At 63.8% G+C, this 26,414-nt stretch overlaps 1 protein-coding gene across 1 annotated transcript; it reads right to left on the minus strand.

The window, feature by feature from the left end:
* Positions 1-8,609: 8,609 nt before the first annotated feature.
* Positions 8,610-26,361, minus strand: LOC128837201 (linker for activation of T-cells family member 1-like). The gene is made up of 13 exons (XM_054028171.1): positions 26,307-26,361; positions 17,917-18,027; positions 17,478-17,577; positions 17,148-17,200; positions 15,225-15,288; positions 12,873-12,934; positions 12,438-12,464; positions 12,109-12,175; positions 10,555-10,640; positions 10,037-10,090; positions 9,632-9,694; positions 9,137-9,202; positions 8,610-8,699 (listed from the first exon to the last, which is right to left on the minus strand). The coding sequence occupies exons 2-12, from the start codon at positions 18,020-18,022 to the stop codon at positions 9,144-9,146; spliced, it is 741 nt and encodes a 246-aa protein (XP_053884146.1). The 5' UTR covers positions 18,023-18,027; positions 26,307-26,361; the 3' UTR covers positions 8,610-8,699; positions 9,137-9,143.
* Positions 26,362-26,414: the final 53 nt, after the last annotated feature.

Raw genomic sequence — 26,414 nt, forward strand, 5'->3', positions numbered from 1 at the left:
CGGAGCCTGAGAGAGAGATGCGGCCTGAGTCGCCCGGCCCCATGGCCTGGGGGGCAGAGCAAAGTGCCCCCGCCCCACCCCCTCCACTGCCCCCCACCCCGCTCTCCCGTTCCCCCCTGCACCCCTCCCGCCAACCTCAGCCTCCCCCCACAGCGCTGGGCTGGGGACAGCACTTGGGGTGCAGAGCCAGGAGGGCCCTGCCCATCGCGTCCTGCCCCCCCCAACACACCCACCCCCCACGCCCCGGCACTCACTGATGTTCACGTAGCTCCCGTGGCTGTCCACGTCTGCCGAGAAATACAGGGGGTTAGAGACAGACACAGGGGGGCACGGGGAGGGGGGCAGGCGCAGACTGGGGGCTGGCACCGCCTGGTGCTGCCCCCCCACCCAGCACGGGCCAGGTTTCCATTCCCCCAGGCCCCACTCACCAGTGCCAGATTCACGGGCCTGCTTCAGGGGCTCAAAGACCCTGTGGGGAGGAAGGAGTGGGGTCAGAGTGAGGGAGTTCCCGGCACCCCGGCCCTAGAAGGGACTCCCTCCCGCCCCCACCGGGACCCCCACCCCGCCCCCGCCGGGACCCCCTCTTCTTCCTGCCCCAGCCAGGACCCCCACCCCGTCCCCACCGGGACCCCCACCTCTTCCTAGCGGGGATCCCCTCCCTAGCTGGAATCCCCTCCCCACCCCAGCTGGGATCCCTTCCTCTTCCCGCCCCAGCCAGGAGCCCCTCCCCACCCCTGCCCAGCCAGAGCCCTCCTGGCTAACTGGGACCCCACACCAATTACCCAGCTCCCCCTTAGCAACCTGGGTAGGGCCGGTGGTCCCCCTTGCGGAGGTGACCCCTAGACGGAGCACCGATCCCAATCCCAGGACTGGGGAAGGTCCGGGGGGAGCCCAGGTGTGGGCAGGGATTTGACACCTACGGGGTCTGCCGCGACTCTGTCCACGGGGCAGGAGCTGTGAGGAGAGAGGGGGAGAGGGTGACTCCGACGCACAGACAGGCCCCCCCCCCAGCCCCGCCGCACACGGGGGCACGGCAGCCATCCGGGCAGGCTCTATGCCAGACACTAGCTGCCACCTCTGGGTCCCGGCCTAGGGCAGCTCCGTCCCGTTCTGCCGCGCTGCAGGTGGTGGCAGCGGTGGGGGGCTGCAGTGCGGGGGGGGGGGTCTGCGCAGTGCGTTTCAGGCCTGTTGTCTGGGGTGGGTGTGTCTCAAGGGCGTGTATTGCGGGGGGTGAGATGCAGGGGTGCGTGTCTGGGGGTGCGTAGTGCAGGGTGCGTGTCTCAGGGCTGTGTGTTTCAGGGTGTTGCGGAGTGTGGGGGAGTCAGGGCCCTGCACCCCTCTTCCCGAGATTCACTGTGACTCTCAACCAGCCAGTAAAGCAGAAGGTTTATTTAAGGACAGGAACACAGTCTCAAGCAGAGCGTGTAGGTACGACCAGACCCCCTCAATTAGGTCCCTCTGGGAGGTTCAGGGAGCTTAGACCCCAGCTTGGGGTTCCCTGCGTTGCACCACCCAGCCCAAACTGAAACTAAACCAAAACTCCTCCTGCTGCTCCTCTCTTCCCCCTCCCCCCAGCTCCTCCTCTCCTTTGTTCGTCTCCCGGGCAGAAGGTGTTAATTCTCCCCACCCCCATTCCTGGCTCAGGTTACAGCTCAGGTAGCTTCCTTCAAGGGAAGTTCCACATCCCCACTGCAATCCCCCTGCAACATTCCCAGGTCAAATCTGCCCTGCTCCCTGCTCCGTCACACAGGGTGGGTAGTGCAGGGGGTGCAATGCAGGATGCATGTCTGGGGGGGGTGTGTCTGGAGGTGTGTAGTGCAGGGGTGTGATGCAGGATGTGTGGTTTGGGGTGCATAGTGCAGGGGTGCATGTCTGGGGGTGCATAGAGCAGGGGTGCGGTGCAGGATGCGTGTTTCGGGGTGCATAGTGCCGGGGTGCATGTCTGGGGGCTGCGTGTCTCTGAGGCGTGTCACATGGAGACGCGCTGTGTGTCCCAGGGTTGCCCAAGATTGGTCTCCGCCTGTGGCCGTGGTACTTACGATACTGGAAATCATCCTCGTCCTGGTCTAGAGAGAGGGGAAATGCACCTGTGACACCAGCCATGCAGCCCTCCATCCCCCCCCCGTCCCGGCCAGGCCGCCCCGTGCCCCAGGTCACACGTCTGGGAGAGGGGCCGGCGCTGCGCTTTAGGAGAGCTGGAGACAGGCGGGAGATGCCAGAGGGGAGCCCCAGACCCGGCCTGGGGGGGCGGTTAAACCTGGGTGCTCAGTGCAGAGACGAGACGACTGGGGGGGCGTTCAGGTCGGTTACAGGCGGCTGTAACCAGGACGGGGCCCATTGTTGTGGCCCCTGGGGCAGGACAAGCAGCGATGGGTGTCGTGGGCAGCCAGGGCGCACCGTCGGACATTAGCAAACCCGGTAACGTTCAGCCCCGGGACGGGCTGGGGGGGCCACGTCACTGGGGGGTTCTCGGAGCTGCTCTGGGGTTCCTGGCCCTGCCTCGGCGCCGGGGCCGGACGCGGTGGCAGCCTCTCGAGGTCCCCTCCAGCCCCACATCTCTATGATTCTCCGTCGAGCCTGCCCCCCATCTCACCCCGCTCCCCGGGGGTACTCACTGTCCGTGCTCCTGGGGCCCACAGGAGGCCGTGGGCTTGCGGCGACACTGGTGCCAGCGGTAGGATCTGGGGGGAACAGGAGGGTGAGTTGTGCTGGGGGGATCTGGCCCCCCCAGGGTAAGGGGCAGGGCAGCAGCCCTGCACCAGGGACTCACCTGAGATGTAGCGTGGCCCCAGCTCCGGAGGCGAGTCCCTGCAATACACAATGGGCAGAGGGGCAGCGTCTGGGGGGCAGGGGCAGCTCCGCGGGGGGGAAGACGGGGAGGGGCAGCGTCTGGGGGGCAGGGGCAGCTCCACGGGGGGGGAGATGGGGAGGGGCAGCGTCTGGGGGGGCAGCATCTGGGGGGGCAGCTCCGCGGCAGTGGGGGTGGGGAATGGGGAGGGGCAGCATCATGGGGGAGCAGGGGCAGCTCCGCGGGGATGGGGAGACAGGGAGGGGCAGCGTCTCGGGGGCGGGAGCAGCTCCGTGGGGATGGCGGTAGGGGTGGGGAATGGGGAGGGGAAGCATCACGGGGGAACAGGGGCAACTCAGCGGGGGGGGGAGAGACGGGGAGCGGGATGGGCAGCGTCTGGGGGACGGGAGCAGCTCCGCGGGGTGTGTGTGTGTAAAGCACTTACCTGGGTTGTGGGCCCGATGTGGGGAAAACAGGCAGCTCTGGGGGGGTGGGGGGTGGGGGGGAGATGGGTCAGTGATGCCACCTCATTAACAAACAGCCCAACTTCCCTCCCTTGCCACCCTTCCCCGCCCCTTGTACCCCCCCTGCTCCCCGTCTCCCTTCCCCCACCCCCAGCCTCCAGCCCCGTCTCCCCTTCCCCACCCCTTGTACCTCCCTGCTCCCCCATCTCCCTTCCCCCCCAGCCCCCATCTCCCCAGTCCCATCTCCCCACCCCCGGTCCCCCATCCCTCACTTCTCCGGCAGAGTCCGCAGAGCAGCAGGCAGCCCCCCAGGGGGACGAGAGCCCAGCCCCCCACCCAGCTGCTCGCCGTGCCCTCGGCCCAGGCCATGGGCGGCTCTGTGGGGAGAGAAATGGGCGAGAAGTTAGAACAGCAGAGGACCCTCCCCCCCCCCCCCGCCTGGACAGAGGGACAGCCAGACACAGCCCCCCCACAGCTGGCACAGCCCCCAGCCCCCTGTGACGAAGTGGGGATTTTCTTGTGATGTTGTACGGGAGCCTAGGTGAGTCTTACTGCTTGGCATGAATGCTGTGCGTGCCTCAGTTTCCCTGTGTATTGCACCAATGTCCAGGTGGTGGGAATAAGGGGGGTGATTTGCGGGGGCTGCTCCAGCTGCCTGCAGGGATGCTGTGGCCCCTTCGTAACCTGAGACCCAGGAGGGGGGCGCGACCAGGTGACTCTTGGCCCAGGACAGAGGAGGAGCAACGGGCCGGCAGGGGCCAGGCAGCTGGAAGCGAGTCAGTCTGGCTGGCTTAGGGTGCAGGGGGAGGCAGAGCCCTGGCTCTGGGCTCCCCTCCCTGCAAGATGAACTTGGCTGAAAGTCACTGATTTCTGTGCTAACAAGCTCTGCCCTATGCCGTGTTCCTGTCGGCTAATAAACCGTCTGTGTCCCCGGCTGGCTGAGAGTCACGTCTGACTGTGAAGTTAGGGGTGCGTGTGTGACAAAGTGGGGGGTTTTCTTGGGTTTTTTTCCCGTGGTTTTCCAATGGTTGCATGCGGAGGGGGTGGGACTCAGTGTCCCTGGGTGTTACTGGTTTAACGAGGGGAGGGGAGAGGGAGTTTGTGGTTACACAGGACCGGAGAGAGGACTTGGGGACCCAGCCGATGGCCGGGAGGATGGAGACGCCAGCGACCGGTGACCTGACGACCCGGAGACCCAGCTGAGGAGTTACAGCCGGTTCTGGCCAGTGGGAGGACAATGGGCTGCGGGGAGAGGACCCTGGTGACCGGACCAGCCGGTTCCAGCCCGAGAGAGACAGAGGTGGGCAGAGGGGAGAGGAGGCCCAGGCGACCCTGTTTCCCTGGAGAGAAGACAATGGACAGAGGCGGGACCTGGGGCCGGGGATCTCAGATGCCCAGCTGGGAGCAGGGGGGCTCTGGGCTGGAGAGGGGGAGCAGGCAGAGCCCACCTGGATGCAGGGAGACTGGGATGTGCTGGGCTGAGGGAGGCCAGGCCTGAGGCCCTGAGAGTTTCCTGTGCTGGGTTCAACTCTCAATAAACCCTCCTGTTTTATGCTGGCTGAGAGTCGCTCCGGTCTAGAGGACAGGGTTGCGTCAACCCCTTCGGGAGTGGAGGCTGCAGGGGTCCAGAGCGAGTGGACTCCCTGAGGGGGCCCACGGCAGAGACAGACGTGCTAAGGCTCAGAGAGGTGCGGCTCCAGGAGGTGGAGGGGCCTGACCCCGGGAGAGAGTGGACCCCTGAGAAGGGCTGTCGCACTGAAAGGGGCACCCCCCACGGACTGCACGGGGCCAAGAGTGGGCACGATCTGTGAGTCCGTGACAGGTGCTCCTGTCGTCTAATAAACCTACTGTGTCCCTGGCTGGCTGAGAGTCACGTGTGACTGCGAAGTGGGGGTGCAGGACCCTCTGGCTTCCCCAGGACCCCGCCTGGGCGGACTCGCTGTGGGAAGCGCACGGAGGGGCAGATGCTGAATGCTCCCAGGAGAGACCCAGGAGGTGAAGCCATGTGAGCTTCTTGCCCTGAAGACAGTCTGCTCCAAGGGAGAGGAGGCTCCCCAAAGTCCTGACTGGCTTTGTGGGGAGCAGTTCCAGAGCATCGCCCGGGGACCCCATGACACCCCTGGCCCTGCAGCAGGCCCCAGCCCCAGAGCAGCCAGGGGCAGGTGCTGCTACCCCACGGGAGGCCCCAGGGCAGGCAGCTCCCTGGCAGGGCCCATGGGCACTGCAGCCAGCCCAGGGACCGGGCATCGTTAACCTCGTGGGTGCCGAACAGAAACAGGGCTCACGGCTGGGCCAGACGAGAGGAACGGGGCCGGGCGGGAAGCACTAGTGACACACTGAGGGGGCTGCCCCCATTACGGGGGTGAAGGGCAGCGCCCTGGCCTGGCCCTGAGCCCCTCGATTCTGGTCCTCCCCTCCCCCACACGTTTCCACTGCCCGGCGGTGCAGGATGTGGTGAGGTCGGGGGGGGGGGTGGCGAGCAGACGGGAAGCGAGCGGGGGCCATCGGCCCTGCTCTATTAGCATCAATGGGGCCAGACCCCAGGCTGGCATCACTCAGCCGTAGCTCCATTGGAGTCAGTGGGGCCTGTTCCTGGTCTGTGCCCCCTAAGCCCCCCCCAGTGTGGGGCCTGGCTCCCTGCCCCGCTCCGGCACTGAGCTATCCCCACATCCTTCCTGCATGGTGTTGCCTGAGCTCCAGGACACAGACCCCCCCCGCCCCGCCCCCACGCTGTGGGGCAGGACGGCAGGGACAGGGCAGCTCCCCCCACTCGTGCTGTGGGGCAGGACGGCAGGGACAGGGCAGCCCCCCCCATGCTGTGGGGCAGGATGGCAGGGACAGGGCCCCCCCAGTTTCCCACTCTGGCCCAGCGGGTTGCTCACCTGCGCTCAGGGGTCCAGCTGTGAGTCTGTGGCAGGCGGGTGTGACAGCGCATCGCCTGTACTGGGGCTTCCTGTCAGAGCGTCACCTCCCCCTGTCCCACAGCCGCCTGCCACTTCCGACAGGGCCCCCAGCCCCCCCCCTCTCCCAGCCAGCACCCAGCGGGGCTCCATTGCCTTCCCTCGCCCTATCCTACCTCCTCCCTGCCACACCACAGCCCCCACTGCTCCTCACGGCCTCGGGCCGCCTGCGGCCTCCCCCATCACCGCAGCCCCCCAGTTGCTATGAGGCAGGGCAGCCCCTCTGGCTGTGGGGCTGTGTTTCGTTGTGTGCCATGCCTAGTCCAATGGGGCCCTGATTTGGGGTCTGCAAACCTCCCCCTACCCCCGTGTATGCCCTATGGTCTGGGTGCTGCCCTCCCGGTGTGCCATGCCCTGACCCCCATGGGCTGTGGGGCAAGGCCAGGACCCCAGGTTTCGGCTGCACCGACCTGCGCAGTGCCCCTGACAAACACTCCTGGCGTAGTGCCCTGGGGGTACCAGCACCATCCCCCTGCCCCACATTGCCCTGTGGGGCACTGATGTGACGAAGTGGGACTGTTCTTAATGTTTCCTCTGAATACTGTGTGGGTGCCTCAGTTTCCCCCCATGTATTTCTTAAGCATCTAGGTCAGGAGTCAGCAACCTCTCAGAAGTGGTGTGCCGAGGCTTCCTATATTCACACTGATTTAAGGTTTCCCGTGCCAGTCAGACATTTTAATGTTTTTAGAAGGTCTCTTTCTATACGTCTATAGTATAGAACTAAACTATTGTTGTATGTAAAGTAAATAAGGGTTTTTAAATGTTGAAGAAGCTTCATTTAAAATTAAATTAAAATGCAGAGCCCCCCGGACCAGTGGCCAGGACCCAGGCAGTGTGAGTGCCACTGAAAATCAGCTCACGTGCCACCTTCGGCACACGTGCCATAGGTTGCCTACCCCTGCTCTAGGTGGGGGGATCAGGAGGAGTGATTGTTGCAGAGCCCAAGTGGGCCCCTGTGATCCTGTCTGCACAGAGAATGGCCGACACCCTGTCTCCTGATGGACTGGGCCCCTCCCCTGCAAAGGTGCCAATTGAAGGTGTTGGAGAACAAAGAGATCAGGTGACCTCCTGGCCCAGGAAAGAGTCAAAGCCCAGAGGAGGAGGGGCTGGAGGGGGTTTCAGAGTTGGAGCTGGCTGGGGACGTAAGGTGAAGTGCAGACCCCATCATGGACCCGGCCGAGGGGTCCCGTTCGCCACTGTACCAACAAGCTCTGGTTTAGACCGTATTCCTGTCGTCTAATAAACCTCTGTGTTACCAGCTGGCTGAGAGTCACGTCTGACTGCGAAGTGGGGATGCAGGACTCTCTGGCTCCCTCAGGACCCCGCCTGGACAGACTCGCTGTGGGAAGCGCACGGAGGGGCAGATGCTGAATGCTCCGGGGTCAGACCCAGGAGGTGAAGCCGTGTGAGCTCCTTGCCCTGAAGACAGTCTGCTCCCAGAGAGGAGACTTCACCAGAGTCCTGACTGGCTTTGTGGGGAGCAGTTCCAGAGCATCGCCCGGGGACTCTGTGACACTGGCGTGGGGACCCGTTCACCGTACCTTATGGGGACAGTGCAGCTCCCGCACGGTGGGGCAGGGTGGCTCCAGGAGGGATGGGGCAGCGCAGCAAAGATCCCAGTTGCCCCCGCTGCTGGGCACACAGAGAAAACAGCCCCTGGCGGGGATGGGGGGCGCTCGCCTGGGTGTGCAGAACTGCCCATGTCCCGCTGCCCACCCTGGCGAGAGCCGGCGGGGGTCCTGGCCCCAGGCTCTCGGCTGGGCCCAGCAGGCCCCCTGCAGTGACGCCCCTGCCCCCCACGCTGTGTAACCCGGCAATGTGGGTCCCCTCCCAGGGCTCTCAGCCGGTTCCGCCCCGTGGGGCCAGGGCCTGACCCCCCTCCCCGCTCAGACGCCAGGGCAGCCGGTGCCCCCCATGGCCAGGCGGCTTCGAGCTGGGACAGCGGGGCGGGCAGGGCCAGTCCAGCCCCTCGGTGGGAGAATAAAGACAGGCCCTGTGACAGATGGACGCAGGCGGCACCTACGGCTTTATTCAGCGACCGGACGCGCTAGGGTCGCTCAGCACAGCAGAGGGTGGGGGGCTCCCAGTGCGGCCCATGACCGCGCCCCCCGTGGTATCTGGGGGCCCAGGCTGCCCCCCAGGGGTGGGGGACATGGGGGGGGAGACCTCAAAGGATGCTGGGAAATTCTCAGGCTATGTCAGAAAAGGTGCAGAACCAGCATTGAGTGGGGGAAGGGCAATAAATTAACGATGGTGGCTGGGGGGCAGGGAGCCCGGGGGGGGGATCTCAGGTGGCAGAAGGAGCCCTCACGTGGGGCTTTCACAGGTGGTTTCTCAGGATGTGGGGTGCAGGGGGGGCCAGCAGGGGAGTTTCTCAGGCCCCCTGTGGCAAGGTTCCTCGGGGCTCATCCAGCTGTTGGTTCGCTCCTCGAAGGCGGGTTCCCCGCGGGGGGCGGGGGGGGTCGCTCTCCAGAGCTGGGGGTCTGCCTGCAACAGAGAGCCGGGGGGTCATGGGGGGGAACGGGTCCGACCTGGGCCCCTGCGCTGGGGGGAACCAGGCAGTCCAGGGTAACGGGGACCCAGGGTGGAGAGACAGATGGGGACCCAGCCCCTCCTGCACGGGACGGCTGCTACCACAGCCATGGGGGCGGTAAGTGGGGAGGCCCTTCCCCTCCCAGAGTCCTTTGTGGAGGCTCCCACGTGGTGCAGCCTGAGCAGGTGGCCCTGGGAGTGCTGGTGAGGGTGGGGAGGGGTCAGGGTTTGGGGTGCAGGGCACAGGGCGGAGGTGGGGCAAGGAAGGTGTGGGGGGGCCAGGGCAGGGCACAGGGTGGAGGGGCGGGGTAGGCATGGGGGGGCTGGGGCGGGGTAGGCATGGGGGGGGCTGGGGCAGGGAAGGCGTGGGGGGGCGGCCAGGGGCATCGTACCTCGCGCTCAGCGGTGCAGGTTCTCGTAGTCGGGCCCGTCGTCCTCGCTCTCCCGGTCGCTGGCGCCTGTGACGGGAGCCGGAGGGGGTGAGACGGGGCTTCCCAGAAACCCCCCCAAACCCAACCCTTGGGGCTCCCCAGAACCCCTTCGGCCCCCCAGGGCTTTCCCAGAACCGCCCCCCCAGCCCCTCCCCACGGGACTGTCCCAGAACTGCTCCGGCCCCCTCCCCCCATGCTCCCCAGAACCCCCCCCCAGGCTCCTCACAATCCTCCCAGGCCCCACCCTCAGGGATCCTCAGAACCGCCCTCCCCAGCCCCACACACAAGGCCTCCCCACAGCCCAGCCCCCTTGGGTGCTACTCATACACCTGGCTTGTAAGGAGGTTCCTGGGTCCCCAGCGAGGTGGGTTCCTGGGAGGACAGGTCCCCCAGGCTTGGGGACCCCCCCACTCACAATAGCGGGGGAGGGGCAGACACCCCCCCAAACACACTCACCGTAGTGGGCGTCAGGGAGGCCGGATACAGGCTCTGGCATGTTGACGTACTCCAGGCTGTCAGCTGTGGGGAGCGATCGGGGGCAGTGAGCCACGGGGGGTGCAGGGGGACCCCCGACTGGGGATGGAGGAACTGCTCCAGGGGATCCCCGTGCACTGGCCCCTGGGGGGTTCAGTCCCCACTACCCCCCCACCTATGCACTGGGATCTCGACCCGGCCCCTGGGGATCCCGTGGGGGGGGGGTTCAGTCTCATCTCCTCCCCCAACCCCTCCCCTGCTGCTCCTCCCCATGGTCCCTGCCCGAGAATCGCTCTCTTTCCCCCGTCAGCCCCAGTTCCAGGATCCCCCCTCCATGAGCTGGGCCAGGCACGGACAGACAGATGGGGCTGGGGGTCCCGCACTCACCCAGCGACTCCCTCTGGGCCTCCGGCATGTTCTCGTACTCATCCCCCATTCCCACTGCCAGAGAGCGAGAGAAGGGGTCAGTGAGCGGGGAGGGCCTGCCCTCCAACTTCTCCCCACAGCAGGGACCTGGGAACTCCCCAGGCCCCACCCCCCAGGCTCCAATCTGGGACCCACCCAGAGATGTTCGGGTCACCCCTCTCCCTACAGATTACACCTGGATCCCAATACAGCTGGGTGACTGGGGGCCGGGGACACACCCAAATGGGGCGCGAGGGATGAGATAGTGACCAGGGCAAGAAGGGGTCAGTTGGCTGTTCCCCCCCCCAGCGCAATGCCAGGGGGCAGAGAGAGGTTAATGCTGATTGCAGGGGACAGTGGAACTGCCTGACACTAGATCCACTCAGAAACGGTCCCGGGACAGTATGGGCCCACGCCAATGCTGGGGGACAGGTACTCAGAGTGGCCCTCTGCTCCGGCCCTGTGGGAGATGGGTGGGCTGGGCGGTGGCCCCGACTCACCTGAGGACGCGCTGTCCCTGAGCTCTGGCCCCGAGGTGACCAGCTCCGTGGGGGACGTCTCGGTGACGCTGTCGGGAAGCACCTCACTGCAGGGGGTGGAATGGGAAGGGTGAGACTGACCAACCAGAGCATGCACCACACTCCTGCCTCTGACCCTGCCCCAACCCCCCCCATAGCAATGACCCCTGTGACACCCTGACACCCCCATATTCACCACTGTCATGTCACTAGGGTATGTTTGTACAAAGTCTGCCTTGTGAGGTGTCATTCTAAAAGTCCTGATCTGCTAGATATTAATATTTCGTTAGATTGTAGGTGCTATCGTCGTATGTGAAGTTATGAAGTTTGGCTGTGTAAGTGTTACTGAAACATGTTGTGAGGTTGAGAACACCCACAAGCAGCCTTCCAGGTACAACAACGTTAATGGCTTGTTGAGGAAATGCACAAGCACAAGGATCACCCCAGGAACTGCGTACAATAGAATCATAGAATCATAGAATATCAGGGTTGGAAGGGCCCTCAGGAGGTATCTAGTCCAACCCCCTGCTCAAAGCAGGACCAATTCCCAACTGAATCATTCCAGCCAGGGCTTTGTCAAGCCGGGCCTTAAAAACCTCTCAGAGAGAGCACCACACAATGGGGACTGTCTGAGCCAGGCCACAGAAAAAGAGCTTTCCAGCAAGTGGGGAGAAGATAGAAAAGGGGGAAATGACATCCTGGGGGGACCTCACTCCCCCCGCAACAACACACCTGGAAACGCCTGAGGGGCAAGGACTGAACTGGGGGAAGTGATGGGCCCAGGCTAGAAGGAGCTTTAGCCTGTGAATGAAAACCTGGGAAAGCCAAGGCAGCTTGTGCCTGAAGAGTCTGCCCGGCTGGTTATCACTCAGGGTGAGAATTTACTCATTTATATCCCACCTATCTCGTGTGTTAGGCTCAGGTTGCGGTTTTACTACGGTAATCTGCCTTGATCTGTTTGCTGTCCCTCATCATCACTTCACATCTATCCTTTGTGGTGAATAAACTTGTTTTTGTTTTCTCTAAACCCGTGTGTGGGATTCATAGCCGGGGGCCGAAAGCTGTGCAGATCTTCCCCCACATTGAGGAGGGGGTGGATTTCAGGAGCTTGCGCTCTGCGGGTCTCTGGGCAGTGCCAGATGATACAATTTGGGGTTCACTCTCCACAGGGGGTTTGCACTTGAGTGCTGGGCAATCTCCATGTCTGTGTCTGTGTCTGGCCCTACCTGTGTGTGCTGGAGGTGGCTTGAGGGCCTGGCTCAGCAGGGCAGGGTGAGGGAGCCCAGGCGGGTGGAACCGGGGGGGCTCAGTGGGACCCCAGAACATCAGGTGGTCCCCCGGTAGGGGGGGCAATCTGTCACAATTCCCATCCATGATCTTTGACCCCCAGGCTTGGCTCCAGTGTCACGCCCAGTCCTGCCACCCCATGGGCTGTCCCCCCAGGCCTCCCCGGCCCATCTCCCGCCCCGAGTCCGTCTCCCCCCTCTCATCTCCCTGCCCATCTTCCCCCAACAGCTCCTCCCCTGCAGCCCGTACACGTAGCCGGGGGTGTAGATCTCGTTGTTATAGTCGTTGTCGTCGTCGTCGTCCCCACGGGGTCGCTCTGCAATTGAGACACGGGGGGTGGGTTAGCATAGGGGGGCACCGGCTGCTCTGACCCCTTCTCTCCCTGCCCCTTCCCCTCCTGCCTGCCCCCCACCCTCTGCCCACCCCCCCACCCCCCCTCCCGACTCCTGCCCCACCCTCTGCCCACCCCACCCCCTCCCATCACCTGCATCGTCCTGCCCCCCCAACCTGGCAGTGGTTCTGACACTGGCCCCTGCCCCCCCCCACGCTTCCCGGGGAGGGGGGTGGTCCAGACTCACCCTCATTCTCGTAGCTGGGGACGCTGTCTAGAGGGGGAGGGGAGAGAAAGGTGTCAGTCACCCCCAAAGACCAATGACCCCTCCTCCCCCTCCCCATATCTCTGCCTGTCACTCCCGCCTCCTCCATCCTCCCCGTCCATCTGTCTGTCCATCACTGATATCCCGGCCGTCCATCCCCCGTCCCCGTCCCCCCAGCCGTCTGTCTGTCCATCACTGCTATCCCATCTGCCCGTCCCCCCAGCCATCTGCCCGTCCCCCCAGCCGTCCGCCCATCCCCCAAACCGTCCGCCCATCCCCCATTTGCCCATCCCCCGTCTGTCTGTCCATCACGACTATCTCATCCGTCCCCCCCAGCCGTCTATCCATCCCCCTGTCTGTCTCCCCGTGTTTCTGTCTGCACATCCCCATTTCTCTCACCCCCCCCCCCCCACTCACCGTTGTCGGTCTCTGTCCTGGTGAAGGAGACTTGGCGGCTCTGGGGCGCTTGTGGGGATCGCCTGAAATGGATGGGGGGCTGGATTAGGAGGGGCAGGCCAGGCCTGAGCCCCCCCCAGCCAGCACACGGACACCCCTGCCATCCCCGACATGTCCTGCCCCATCCGGAGCACACGCCCACCATACCCCCGGAGAGGAATTTTCTGTAAGATTTTGAGTGAATACGGTGGGTGCCTCAGTTTCCCTGGATGCTGCATTGTTCACTGGCGGGTGGGAAGGGCCCTGTGCTCTCTGCAGAGGCCCAGCGATGCAGGTGTGAGGGTTTGGGCCAGGTCCATGGAGCGTGTGTGAAGTCAATGGCAAATCCAATCACCGGGACGTTTGCTAACGACTGCCTGGCGCCCCCCCACCCGCAGGCAGGCAGCCAGGTGTGCCCCGCCGGGGAGGACAGAGGAGCCAGGCGGGGCTGGTAAGTGTTGGCTGGGGGGGAGCCAGGGAGCGGACAGGGCTCAGAGCAGGAGCCAGGGGGTCTCTGCAGCGGGCCGGGCCGGGCTGGGCTTTAACCTGCTTCTCTCTGGGCTACCCGAGGGCTGTGCCCGGCCAGTCCCACAGGGACCCGGCTGGGTCTGCAGCCGCTGCCTGGCCCCGCAGGAGCTGGCGCTGGGGGTGACACGTCTCCCTCAGGCTCCGACTCAGGGGGACTCGTGGGGCTCACCCTGGAGGAAGAGTGGGACCCCTGGGGTCTGTAGTCCCGACCCTGTGGCTCTGTGACACCAGCACACGCCCTGACACGCTTGCACCAACACACACCCTGACTTATCCCTGCTGACACACCACAGCAAGGTGACTGCAGCGCCCCCCCACCCCCCAGCAGTGTCTGTGGGGCCCGGCCGGCACCCACCAGCCCAAGAGACTGGATCTGGGGCGGCCAAGGCCTGTGGGGTGGACTCATGGGGCACTGGGGGAGCCACGGGTTCTGGGCAGGGATTGAGGGAAAGCCCCATGGGGTGGAAGTCAGCAATGTACAGGAACTGCTCAGAGTGGGGGTATCCTGGGGGTGGGGAGCAGGGCAGGAAGGGGGGGGTTGCTGGGGTACTCATGGGATGGACAGGAACTGCTCAGGGTGGGGGGCAGGGCAGGGAGGGGGGGTCGCCGGGGTACTCATGGGATGGACAGGAACTGCTCAGGATGGGGGGCAGGGCAGGGAGGGGAGTCGCCGGGGTACTCATGGGATGGACAGGAACTGCTCAGGGTGGGGGGCAGGGCAGGGAGGGGAGTCGCCGGGGTACTCATGGGATGGACAGGAACTGCTCAGGATGGGGGGCAGGGCAGGGAGGGGGGTTGCTGGGGTACTCATGGGGTGGACAGGAACTGCTCAGGATGGGGGTGTCCCGGAAGTGGGGGGCAGGGCAGGGAGGGGGGGGGGTCGCTGGGGTACTCACGGGATGGACAGGAACTGCTCAGGGTGGGGGGCAGGGCAGGGATGGGGGTCGCTGGGGTACTCATGGGATGGACAGGAACTGCTCAGGATGGGGGTGTCCCGGGAGTGGGGGGCAGGGCAGGGAGGGGGGTCACTGGGGTACTCACAGGATGGACAGGAATTGCTCAGAATGGGGGTGTCCCGGGAGTGGGGGGCAGGGCAGGGAGGGGGGGTCGCTGGGGTACTCACGGGATGGACAGGAACTGCTCAGGATGGGGGTGTCCCGGGAGTGGGGGGCAGGGCAGGGAGGGGGGGTCGCCGGGGTACTCACAGGATGGACAGGAACTGCTCAGGATGGGGGTGTCCCAGGAGTGGGGGGCAGGGCAGGGAGGGGGGGTCGCCGGGGTACTCACGGGATGGACAGGAACTGCTCAGGATGGGGGTGTCCCAGGAGTGGGGGGCAGGGCAGGGAGGGGGGGTCGCTGGGGTACTCACGGGATGGACAGGAACTGCTCAGGGTGGGGGGCAGGACAGGGAGGGGGGTCGCCGGGGTACTCACGGGATGGACAGGAACTGCTCAGGATGGGGGTGTCCCAGGAGTGGGGGGCAGGGCAGGGAGGGGGGGTCGCTGGGGTACTCACGGGATGGACAGGAACTGCTCAGGGTGGGGGGCAGGGCAGGGAGGGGGGTCGCCGGGGTACTCACGGGATGGACAGGAACTGCTCAGGATGGGGGTGTCCCAGGAGTGGGGGGCAGGGCAGGGAGGGGGGTTGCTGGGGTACTCACGGGATGGACAGGAACTGCTCAGGGTGGGGGGCAGGGCAGGGATGGGGGTCGCTGGGGTACTCATGGGGTGGACAGGAACTGCTCAGAATGGGGGTGTCCCGGGAGTGGGGGGCAGGGCAGGGAGGGGGGGTCGCTGGGGTACTCACGGGATGGACAGGAACTGCTCAGCGGGTGGCACTGGTTGCTGTTTGATCTGGTTCCTGGAGGGATCTGGGGAGACAGGACAATGGCGTGACTGGGGGGCAGGGGGTGGGAAGATGGGGGTTCAAGGTGTGGAGGTGCAGTGGGGCACATGGCCGGGGATGGGGGAGCAGGGAGTACAGGGTGGGGGTGGGGAATAGGGGATGGGTGCAGGGGAGACGAGGGGTCACAGGGGAACAGGGTGGGGGTGGGGAATAGTGGACGGGGTGTGTGACATTATTGACATAATCTGGGACCATATAGAACATGGTTGCAACCAAGGTCCTGTATCAGGGGGTAGCCGTGTTAGTCTGTATCTACAAAAACAACAAGGAGTCTGGTGGCACCTTAAAGACTAACAGATTTATTTGGGCATAAGCTTTCATGAGTAAAAACCTCACTTCTTCGGATGCATAGAGTGGATGCACTCTATGCATCCGAAGAAGTGAGGTTTTTACTCACGAAAGCTTATGCCCAAATAAATCTGTTAGTCTTTAAGGTGCCACCAAGGTCCTGTAGTGGCACCAAATCTTGTATAAAGGGGGTCAAATGGGGTGTCTAGGACTAGGTTATGGTTTACTGGTTATGATTATGCTGTCTATATGTGTGTATCAGTTTTGTAGTTGAAGTTATAAATATTGGCTCTATACTGTCTGTATTTCACACTTATGCTATGCTGCTGGGTGACATCCCAGACAAACTGGTGTTAGCTCTGTCTAGCCTGCTTGATGGCCCATTAAGGACCATCAGCTATACAATGGACCCATTGAGAGAAGGCAGATACGCCTTGTAACTCAGCAAAGTATGCAGGGACTGGCCCATGTGACTCCAGACTCCATTTTGCTGTAATTTTCCACAGTAAGAACAAAGAGGTGATCTTACACCTGGAAAAGACTATATAAGGCTGATGCCTCATCTCCATCTTGTCTTCAATCCTGCTTCTTACCTCTGGAGGGACTTTGCTACAAACTGAAGCTCTGAACAAAGGACTGAGGACCCATCCCAGCGGGGGATGTATTCCAGAGACTTGATTTGAACCTGCAGTTTATTCCATCGCTGCTGCAAGCCTGAACCAAGAACTGTGCCATTACTGTATGTAATTGATTCCATTTAACCAATTCTAACTCTCATCTCTATCTTTTTCCTTTTACGAATAAACCTTTAGATTTTAGATTCTAAAGGATTGGCAACAGCGTGATTTGTGGGTAAGATCTGATTTGTATATTGACCTGGGTCTGGGGCTTGGTCCTTTGGGATCAGGAGAACCTTTTTCTTTTACTGGGGTATTGGTTTTCATAACCATTCGTCCCCATAACGAGTGGCACTGGTGGTAATACTGGGAAACTGGAGTGTCTAAGGAGATTGCTTGTGTGACTTGTGGTTAGCCAGTGGGGTGAGACCGAAGTCCTCCTAGTCTGGCTGGTTTGGTTTGCCTTAGAGGTGGAAAAACCCCAGCCTTGGGCTGTAACTGCCCTGTTTGAGCAATTTGTCCTGAGTTGGCACCTCAGTTGGGTCCTGCCAGAACCGCATCATTACAGGTTGCAGGGGATACGAGGGGTCACAGGGGTACAGGGTGGGGGTGGGGAATAGGGGATGGGGTGCAGGGGATACAAGGGGTTACAGGGGTACAGGGTGGGGTGCAGGGGATACAAGGGGTTACAGGGGTACAGGGTGGGGTGCGGGGGATACAAGGGGTTACAGGGGTACAGGATGGGGTGCGGGGGATACAAGGGGTTACAGGGATACAGGGTGGGGTGCAGGGAATACAAGGGGTTACAGGGGTACGGGGTGGGGTGCAGGGGATACGAGGGGTCACAGGGGTATGGGGTGGGGTGCAGGGGATACGAGGGGTCACAGGGGTACAGGGGGGGTGCATGGGGGGTACTCACAGTTGGCTCTGGTCAGCACCATGAAGCTGTTGGGGGGGACACAAGGTGGGGGTCTGTGGGGGGCAGAGGAGATGCCATTAGAGCCAGGCAAGGTCCCCCCTCAGCACCTGCCAGATACCCCCAGGGAGCCCCCCTGCCCCCCCAAACTCACCCCAAGGGAGCCCCCCTATGCCCAGACCCCCCTGCCCCCTGGCCAATCCCAGCCCTTAACACCCCACCCCACTGCCCCGCCCTTCGCCCCTCCCCCAGGGACCCCAAGCCCCTGCCGGGCAGCTCCCTCGTTGTGCGACAGACAGACAGACAGACAGACATGGGGACAGACGGACTCACTTGTACTCGTAGTCCCCGACTGCCTGGGCTCCGTGGGCTGGCGAGAGAGCAGGGCGCAGCGTTAGGGGTGGGGGCAGGGGGGGGCCGTCCCACTCTGCTCCTGCGGGGGATGGGAGAGATTGAGGGGACAGGACCCCCCATGGTAGCCCAGCACGGGGGAGGGGGCTGGTGTGGGGTCTGGAGGGGAGCAGGGTGTATGTTGGGGGGGCTCAGGGGGGAGGAACGTGTGGGGGTTTCCCTGGGGGGAGCAGGGTGTTTGTGGGGGGGTTCTGGGGGGGAGCAGGGGTGGGGGTAAGGGGGTACCTGGGGGGGCAGAAAGGCATGGGGGGCAGGTGAATGTCACGCTGCCCCCATGGCTGGAGCTGGGGCAGCCCATGTGCAGCCCCCCAGGCCCGGGCCACGTTGTATGGGGGCGGGGAGGGGGGGGCACTGGACTTACCAGGAGACCCCGTGTCCCGGCAGCCGATGCAGAGAGCCGTGGCCAGCACCGCCGGGAGAACCAGCACGAAGGCCCAGAGCACCCCGGCCAGAGAGATGGCCTCCATTGCACCTGGGGGGGGGGGAGAGAGTTAGGGGGACCCTGGCCAGAGAGACGGCCTCCATCGCACCTGGGGGGGGGGGAGAGAGGGAGTTAGGGGGACCCCCGGCCAGAGAGACGGCCTCCATTGCACCTGGGGGTGTGGGGGAGGGGAGCCAGGACTCCTGGGTTCTCTTCCCAGCTCAGGGAGTGGGTGTCACGGAGTGTGGGGGGACACAAGGCCCTGCACCCCCGGCTTCCTGCGATTCACCATGACTCTCAGCCAGCCAGTAAAGCAGAAGGTTTATTTAGATGACAGGAACACAGTCCAAGACAGGTCTTGCAGGTACACACAACAGGACCCCCCTCAGTTAGGTCCATTTTGGGGTCGCAGGGCCCCACAGCCCCCTTGGGAGGTCAGAGCCCTGCCTGGGCTCCCCTCCATTACACCAGCCAGCTCCTGACAACTCCAACTCCCTCCAGCATCTCTCACCCAGCCACTCCTGGCTCCTCTCCCAGCCTTTGTTCAGTTTCCCGGGCAAAGGTGTCACCTGGCCTCTAACCCCTTCCTGGGTTCTCATGTTACATGCTCAGGTATTCTCCCTCGGTCAGTATCCCATCCTCCAATGCAGACCATCCTAGCCACACTCCCCTGCCTTCCCAGCCAACACTCCCCACTCAGGATTCAAAGACCACATTAAGAACAGACCCAGTTCATCACATCTCTCCCCCCTTCAAGACTGAACTGAGCGGGGTCACTTCAGCCAGTGACCTGGGGAAGTTCGAACCTACCCCCATTCCTGTGGATGCCCCAGCATCCCTCCCATTCCTGGGTGAGAATTACACCAGGCCCCTTCAGTTTCACGCCCCCCACTTAGGTCAGGGGTGCTCGATGGCACTGGTAGTTCGCATGTGGGAAGGTTTATGCGGCCTGTGCCCTTTTCCCACCCCCATACCTCTGGGGTTCCAACTGGGCTGTGGTCTTCTCCCAGCGCTCCAGTCTGGAGGTCGGTGATTCGGGCTCTCTTGGTTCAGAGCCCCCCTTTTTACCCTGGCCGCCCTCTGGAAAGGCTCCTCTATGCTGGGCAAGGGTCCTAAAGCCATTTCCCCTTGTCCCAGGCCTTCCTCCCCCTCTGACAGGGGTCCAGGATCCGCAGTACTGTCGGACAGTAACAAAGACCCCAGGCCAGTAAAAGCTCCGTAGCAGCCTCTGCTGGGTACGCCAGGTTCCCTGGTGCCCTGAGAGGGGAATGTCATGGGCCCGGCACAGCAGCTGGCGGCGATACTTCTGGGGTACCACCAGCTGCCTCCTGATCCCCCCTGACTCCATTTCCCCTGGGGGAGCCCATTCTTGGTACAGGAACCCCTTCTCCCACAGGAACCTTTTCTGGCCACCTCGTCCCATGGTCTGTACCGCACTGAGGTCGGCCAGGTCCCTTATTTTTCACAAAGAGAAATTTTTTTGCAATTTGGCCTGGAACTTAGCAGCTGGGACAGGGATGACCACCTGCTCTCTTTTGCCAGCTAGGTCTGAAGCCGCAGCCTCCCTGATCCGTGTCCCTGGGTGTTCCGTCCCCACCGTTGTCAGGGTGCAGTGCCCCTCGCCAGCTCTGGCTACAGGTTACGAGCAGGGCACCCTGGGGGTTGCTTGGCCAGTCCTCAAGGTCCCCCCCCCCATTAACACCTCAGTGGGCAAATGGTGGTGCACCCCCACTTCCTTGGGGCCCTCCTTGGCCCCCCACTTCAGGTGTACCCTCGCCACGGGCACCTTGAATGGAGTCCCGCCCACCCCCGTCAGGGTCAGGTAGGTGTTGGGTATCAACTGATCTGCAGCTACCACCTCGGGCCGGGCCAGTGTCACCTCTGCGCCCGTATCCCAGTATCCATTGACCTTCCTCCCATCCACCTCCAGGGGAACAAGGTACTCTCTCCGCAGGGACAGCCCCGCGCCCACCCTGTAAACGGAGAACCTTGAGTCCGGAGCATCCGGCCCCCCAGAGGAGCTGGCCGGGGGCACCCCTCCCGCCTGAGCCGTTGGGAAGCTGTCAGCCCTGCTTGCCTGGGCTGTTTTTACCTTGTCCGGCTGGGTCTCTACCAAGTTGATCCTCTGTGGGTTCGGTCTGCTCAGTCTGTCCTTGAGCTTGGGGCACTGGGCCCGAACGTGGCCTCTCTGGCCACAGTGATAACAGCCCATGTCCTGTGGGTCCCCTCGAGCCGGTCGGTTGGTCCTGACACTGGGTGTTCCCCTTGGGAGAGGGTTCGCCATGTTTCCCCGCTGGGAGGTCCCAGGGTCACTCTCTCTCTGCGTTGTGACGGGCCTGTTCCTTTGGGACTCCTCCCTGTCATCCCCTGTCCGACTGTTCACAAACTCGTCGGCGAGCTGGCCTGCATGCTGCGGGTTCTCTGGCTTCTGGTCCATCAACCATCGCCTCAGGTCGGATGGGCACTGCTCATACACGTGCTCCAGTACGAATAGGTCAAGCAGGTCCTCTATAGTTTGGGCCCCAGCTGTCCACTTGCGGGGATACCCCTGCGCCCGGTTGGCTAGTTGTAGGTATGTGACCTCACGGGTTTTACGCTGACTGCGGAACCTTTTCCGGTACATCTCAGGGCTCAGCCCAAACTCGCGGAGCAGGGCCTTTCTGAACAGTTCGTAGTCCCCTGTCTCCGCCCCTTTCAGTCGGCTGTACACCTCCCTGGCTGTGGGGTCCAGTGAGGGGATGAGAAACTGGAGCCTGTCTGCAGGGTCAACCTGGAGCAGCTCGCAGGTATTTTCAAAGGCCGTCAGGAAGGTCTCCATGTCCTCCCCCTCCTTACGCTGGGCCAGGAAGCACTTATCAAAGCTCTTTGCAGTCTTGGGTCCCCCCTCGCTCACCGCAGCCGGGGCCCCACTGCTCCTCAGCCTGGCCAGTTCCCGCTCATGCTGACCTTGGTTCTCCTTCTCTTCCAGCTCCTGCTGACGTTGTTTCTTTTTATGCTGACGCTTTTTCCATTCTTTTCGCTTCTGCTTCAGTTCTTGCTTCCTTAACTCAAGCTTGTCTCATTTTCCATTCATATTCCAGCCGCCTCTGCTCCAGGGACGGGGAGCTCTGCCGGGACGATCCCCTGCTGGCCGCCGGGGTCGGGGTGCCCTCGGTATTCGCTGGGCTTCCCCCAACCCCTCCCCTAGGTATAGGTAGGCCGGGTCTCGGGATGTCCTCGGCAGCAGTCTGACCCCTCCCAGCCATGTCAGGCCCCGGGGCCCACGCTGCATCCGCCGGGCGGCTGGCCTCAGGGACAGGGCTCGGTTCATCCAAGCGATCCCTCTCCTCCAGCCGGGCAATGAGCTGTTCTTTGGTGAGCCTCCCAATGCGCAGCCGCCTCTGCTTGCACAGCTCCACCAGGTCGCTCTTAAGGCGTTTAGCATCCATCCTCCTGCTGGCCACTCGCCGGCCTGTGCTCTCCGCTTTCCACCGTTCCAGGGGGACCCCTAGTGTGCCAGCCCTTCTTCAGGTCACCACCTCTCTGCCAGGGTCGAGCTGCAGCTCCTCTGCCCTGGGACCGCTCGCTGCGATCCCCCGGAGGACCCTGTTACTGCAACAGTCCTTCTCGCTGGTCACACACTCCCAGGGGTGAATCGCCCCCTGAAACCGTCTCTCTCTGACTCTTCAGCCCACCTGGTCCCCGTCAATCCCCCTTCATTTTACTGCTCCCCAGTCACTTACTGCAGACAGCACCGTCCACGGGGTGCAGTAGATCCCGCCGCTGCCACCAGTTGTCATGGAGTGTGGGGGGACACTAGGCCCTGCACCCCTGGCTTCCTGCGATTTACCATGACTCTCAGCCAGCCAGTAAAGCATTTAAAGACCACATTAAGAACAGTCCCAGTTCGTTACAGTGGGGTTTAGTATTTAGGGGAGGGGCTGGGAACCCCAACTTCTGGGTTCTCTCCCAGACTCTGGGAGGGGAGTGGAGCTTGGTGGGTTAGAGCAGGGTGGGCGAGTCTGGGAGCCAGGACTCATAGAAGATCAGGGTTGGAAGGGACCTTAGGAGGTATCTAGTCCAACCCCCTGCTCAAAGCAGGACCAACCCCAACTAAATCATCCCAGCCAGGGCTTTGTCAAGCCTGACCTTAAAAACCTCTAAGGATGGAGATTCCACCACCTCCCTAGGTAACCCATTCCAGTGCTTCACCACCCTCCTAGTGAAATAGTGTTTCCTAATATCCAACCTAAACCTCCCCCACTGCAACTTGAGACCATTACTCCTTGTTCTGTCATCTGCCACCACTGAGAACAGTCTAGAGCCATCCTCTTTGGAACCCCCCTTCAGGTAGTTGAAGGCTGCTATCAAATCCCCCCTCATTCTTCTCTTCTGCAGACTAAATAACCCCAGTTCCCTCAGCCTCTCCTCATAAGTCATGTGCTCCAGACCCCTAATCATTTTTGTTGCCCTCTGCTGGACTCTTTCCAATTTTTCCACATCCTTCTTGTAGTGTGGGGCCCAAAACTGGACACAGTATTCCAGATGAGGCCTCACCAGTGCCGAATAGAGGGGAACGATCACGTTCCTCGATCTGCTGGCAATGCCCCTACTTATACAGCCCAAAATGCCGTTAGCCTTCTTGGCAACAAGAGCACACTGTTGACTCAGATCCAGCTTCTCATCCACTGTGACCCCCAGGTCCTTTTCTGCAGATCTGCTGCCTAGCCACTCGGTCCCTAGTCTGTAGCAGTGCATGGGATCTCTCCAGATTCCTGGGTTCTGTCCCCGGCTCTGGGAGGAGAGTGGGGGCTGGTTGTTAGAGCAGGGGGGGCTGGGAGCCAGGACTCCTGGGTCCGTTCCCCAGCTCTGGGAGGGGAGTGGGGGCTGGTGGTTAGAGCAGGGGGGTCTGGGAGCCAGGACTCCTGGGTTCTCTCCCCAGCTCTGGGAGGGGAGTACGGGCTGGTGGGTTGGAGCAGGGGCTGAGAGCCAGGACTCCGGGGTTCTCTCCCCAGCTCTGGGAGGGAAGTGCGGGCTGGTGGGTTAGAGCAGGGGCTGGGAGCCAGGATGCCTGGGTTCTCTCCCCGGCTCTGGGAGGGGACGGGGGGCTGGTGGGTTAGAGCAGGGGCTGGGAGCCAGGACTCCGGGGTTCTCTCCCCATCTCTGTGAGGAGAGTGGGGGCTGGTGGGTTAGAGCAGTGGGGGCTGGGAGCCAGGACTTCTGGGTTCTCTCCCTGGCTCTGGGAGGGGAGTGCGGGCTGGTGGGTTGGAGCAGGGGCTGGGAGCCAGAACTCCGGGGTTCTCTCCCAGTCTCTGTGAGGAGAGTGGGGGCTGGTGGGTTGGAGCAGGGGGGACTGGGAGCCAGGACTCCTGGGTTCTCTCCCCGGCTCTGTGAGGGGAGGGGAGGGGGGCTGGTGGGTTGGAGCAGGGGGGCTGGGAGCCAGGACTCCTGGGTTCTCTCCCCGGCTCTGTGAGGGGAGGGGAGGGGGGCTGGTGGGTTGGAGCAGGGGGGCTGGGAGCCAGGACTCCGGGGTTCTCTCCCCGGCTCTGGGAGGGGAGTGGGGCCTGGTGGGTTGGAGCAGGGGGGCTGGGAGCCAGGACACCTGGGTTCCATCCCTGGCTCTGCTGCTGCCCGGCTGTGATATCTGCACCAGGCCCTCGACCCTTGAGCCTGGCATCACTGAGCCCGTCTCTCGTGGGGTCTGTGCAGCGCCCAGCGCGCCGGGTCCCAGGCTTGGCTGATGGTGGGACCGGATCCTGCCGGTTCCTGGGGGGCGAGGCTGAGTCACCGGGGTGGGGGAGGCCGGATCTGCTGCTGCAGCAGGTGGGTGGAGGGAGCGGGGCTGCTGGCTCAGGCGCCGCTCGGCTCCGTCTCTGCAGCTGCGGTTTCCACCCCAGCGGCGCCCAGCTCTCGCTGCAGCTGCCGCCCCCGGGGAGCCTCGGCTGGGGCCTGCACCAAGCTCCCGGCAAACAGCCGCAGGGGGGCCCAGCTCACACGCAGGCCAGGCCCCTGGGCCAGAGACCCCGGGGTGCGCCAGGCTCCCGCTGCCCCAGCCGTCTGCACCATCCCCACACACGCCAGAGTCACACCTCTCTGATTGTCCCTTATTATAATAGGACCTACCCAAACTCCCTGGGCTCTGCCCAGTTGCTCCTCCCCCACTGCCCAGATCAAAGGCCCATGAGTTCAGGTGCTGCCCAGACACAGAGGAAGAGACAGTCCCAGCCCCACAGCACTCGCAGCCCAAAACACACAAAGGGTGAGAAAGGAAACTGACGCTCTGCTGGGAGCAGGGACCAGCCCCAAGTCACACAGCTCCCAGCCAGGCCCCAGTCCCCTCCCAGAGCTGGGGAGAGAACCCAGGAGTCCTGGCTCCCAGCCCCCCCTGCTCTAACCCACCAGCCCCCACTCCTCTCCCAGAGCCCGGGAAAGAACCCAGGAATCCTGGTTCCCAGCCCTCCCCCCACTCCCCTCCCAGAGCTGGGGAGAGAACCCAGGAGTCCTGGCTCCCAGCACCCCCTGCTCTAACCCACCAGTCCCCACTCCCCTCCCAGAGCCGGGGAGACAACCCAGGAGTCCTGACCCCTAGCCCCCCCTGCTCTACCCACTAGACCCCCCACCCCCGAACCACGACAGAACCCGGAGTCCTGGCTCCCAGTCACGACCCCCATCCTGCGCCTGTCCCAGTCCCCATGTGTCAGAGGGGCACAGCCCCACACAGGGCTGGACGCGTCTCCCTGGCAGGCCCCCATCCAGGCCAGGCCCTGCCAGTGCCGCTCCTGCAAACAGGCCCTGGCCGGGCAGCCTGAGCCCTGGAGCGTGGCCAAGGGGCGACCACAAACCACCGGGTCGGTTAGGGGCGGAAACCGGCAGCGCTTGGGAACTCACTCGAGAGGAACCAGGGGGGGGTGTAGGGGAGCTGGAGAACAAGATGGGGGGGACCCCCATCAAGGTCAGGATTGAGGGGCACCAGCAGGAGTAGGGTGGGGAGACCAGGGCTGATGGGGGCACTGGAGAGGTGGGGGGGAGCAGTGGGGGAGCCCGGGGCTAACGGGCGCTGTGGGTCGGGGTTGAGGGGCAGTGGAGAGGTGGGGGGGCAGGGGGGAACCCAGGGCTAACGGGGGCTGTGGGTCGGGGTTGAGGGGCAGTGGAGAGGTGGGGGGGCCAAGGGGGAGCCCAGGGCTAACAGGGGCTGTGGGTCGGGGTTGAGGGGCACTGGAAGGGGGGGCAGTGGGGGAGCCCAGGGCTAACGGGGGCTGTGGGTCGGGGTTGAGGGGCAGTGGAGAGGTGGGGGGGCAGTGGGGGAGCCCAGGGCTAATGGGGGCTGTGGGTCGGGGTTGAGGGGCAGTGGAGAGGTGGGGGGGGGCCAAGGGGGAGCCCAGGGCTAATGGGGGCTGTGGGTCGGGGTTGACGGGCAGTGGAGAGATGGGGGAGCAGGGGGGAGCCCAGGGCTAATGGGGGTTGTGGGTCAGGGTTGAGTGACACCGGATAGGTGGGGGAGCAGCAGGGGAGCCCAGGGCTAACGGTGGGTTGGGGTTGAAGGGTCCCAACCCCACGGCGCCGTTGAGTGACCATCCGGCTCCGCGTGGGCCCTGGCCGCATGCTTGCACTGCCTGTCCCGGCCCGAGGGGGGCGCCGTGCCCACGCCAACGCCCCGCGGATGGAGCTCGCGCTCGAGGCAGCAAAACAGGAAAAGCCGAGATGGTATCGGGGGGCGCGGCACACCCTGGAGACGCTGCCCCCCGGTGCCCAACCCCACCGTGCCCCACGGCAACACCTGCTCTGGGCAGCCCCCCAGGGTCACCACTGGCCCCTTCGCAACCTCATCTGCGAACCCCAGCGGGCCCCAGAGGGGAGATGCCTGGTCCAGGCCCCATCTCCGGACAGCGCCCAAGGCCCCCACTGAGCCTCGCCCCCACCTCTGTCCCTGCAGGGGTCACAGGCACAAGCCCCGGCTGGGGGGCCACAGCCCCCGTCTCCGGGAGTGGCCGCGCGGGGTCCAGGGAATAGCGCCGTGGGTCTGGGCCAGTGACTGGAGATTTGGGGGAGCTGAGAGGCCCCCCACTCCAACTCCCCATCAGGAGAGGCGGGGGGATTTCACAGACAGGGGGCCAAGCAGAGTCTGGCTCAGACCCACAGGACAGGCTGGAGACCCCCCAGTCCAGGGCCCTCGCCCGGCCCCCGAGAGGGCCCCAGCCCCGAATCCAGCGCACAATAGGGTCACCCAGATGGCAGGCTGATGCTAGCAGCTGGAGGCGGAGGGGAGCGTCCGTGCATCTGGCCGGCCCCGGGGGACAGACGCCACGTCCGGCTTCCTGTGGCTGCAGCCGGGCGGGGGGGCCCGCACCTACCTGGGCCGTGGCGCGTCCGGCGCTGGCTCCTCCGGCGCTGCCACCCACGCCGCGCTGCTCGCGCTCTCCCCCCGGCAGGAAGCTGCGGCGGGCAATGAGCTCCCGGCA

The sequence above is a fragment of the Malaclemys terrapin genome, chromosome 4 (assembly GCF_027887155.1).
Source record: "Malaclemys terrapin pileata isolate rMalTer1 chromosome 4, rMalTer1.hap1, whole genome shotgun sequence".
Classification (NCBI taxonomy): Eukaryota; Metazoa; Chordata; order Testudines; family Emydidae; genus Malaclemys; species Malaclemys terrapin.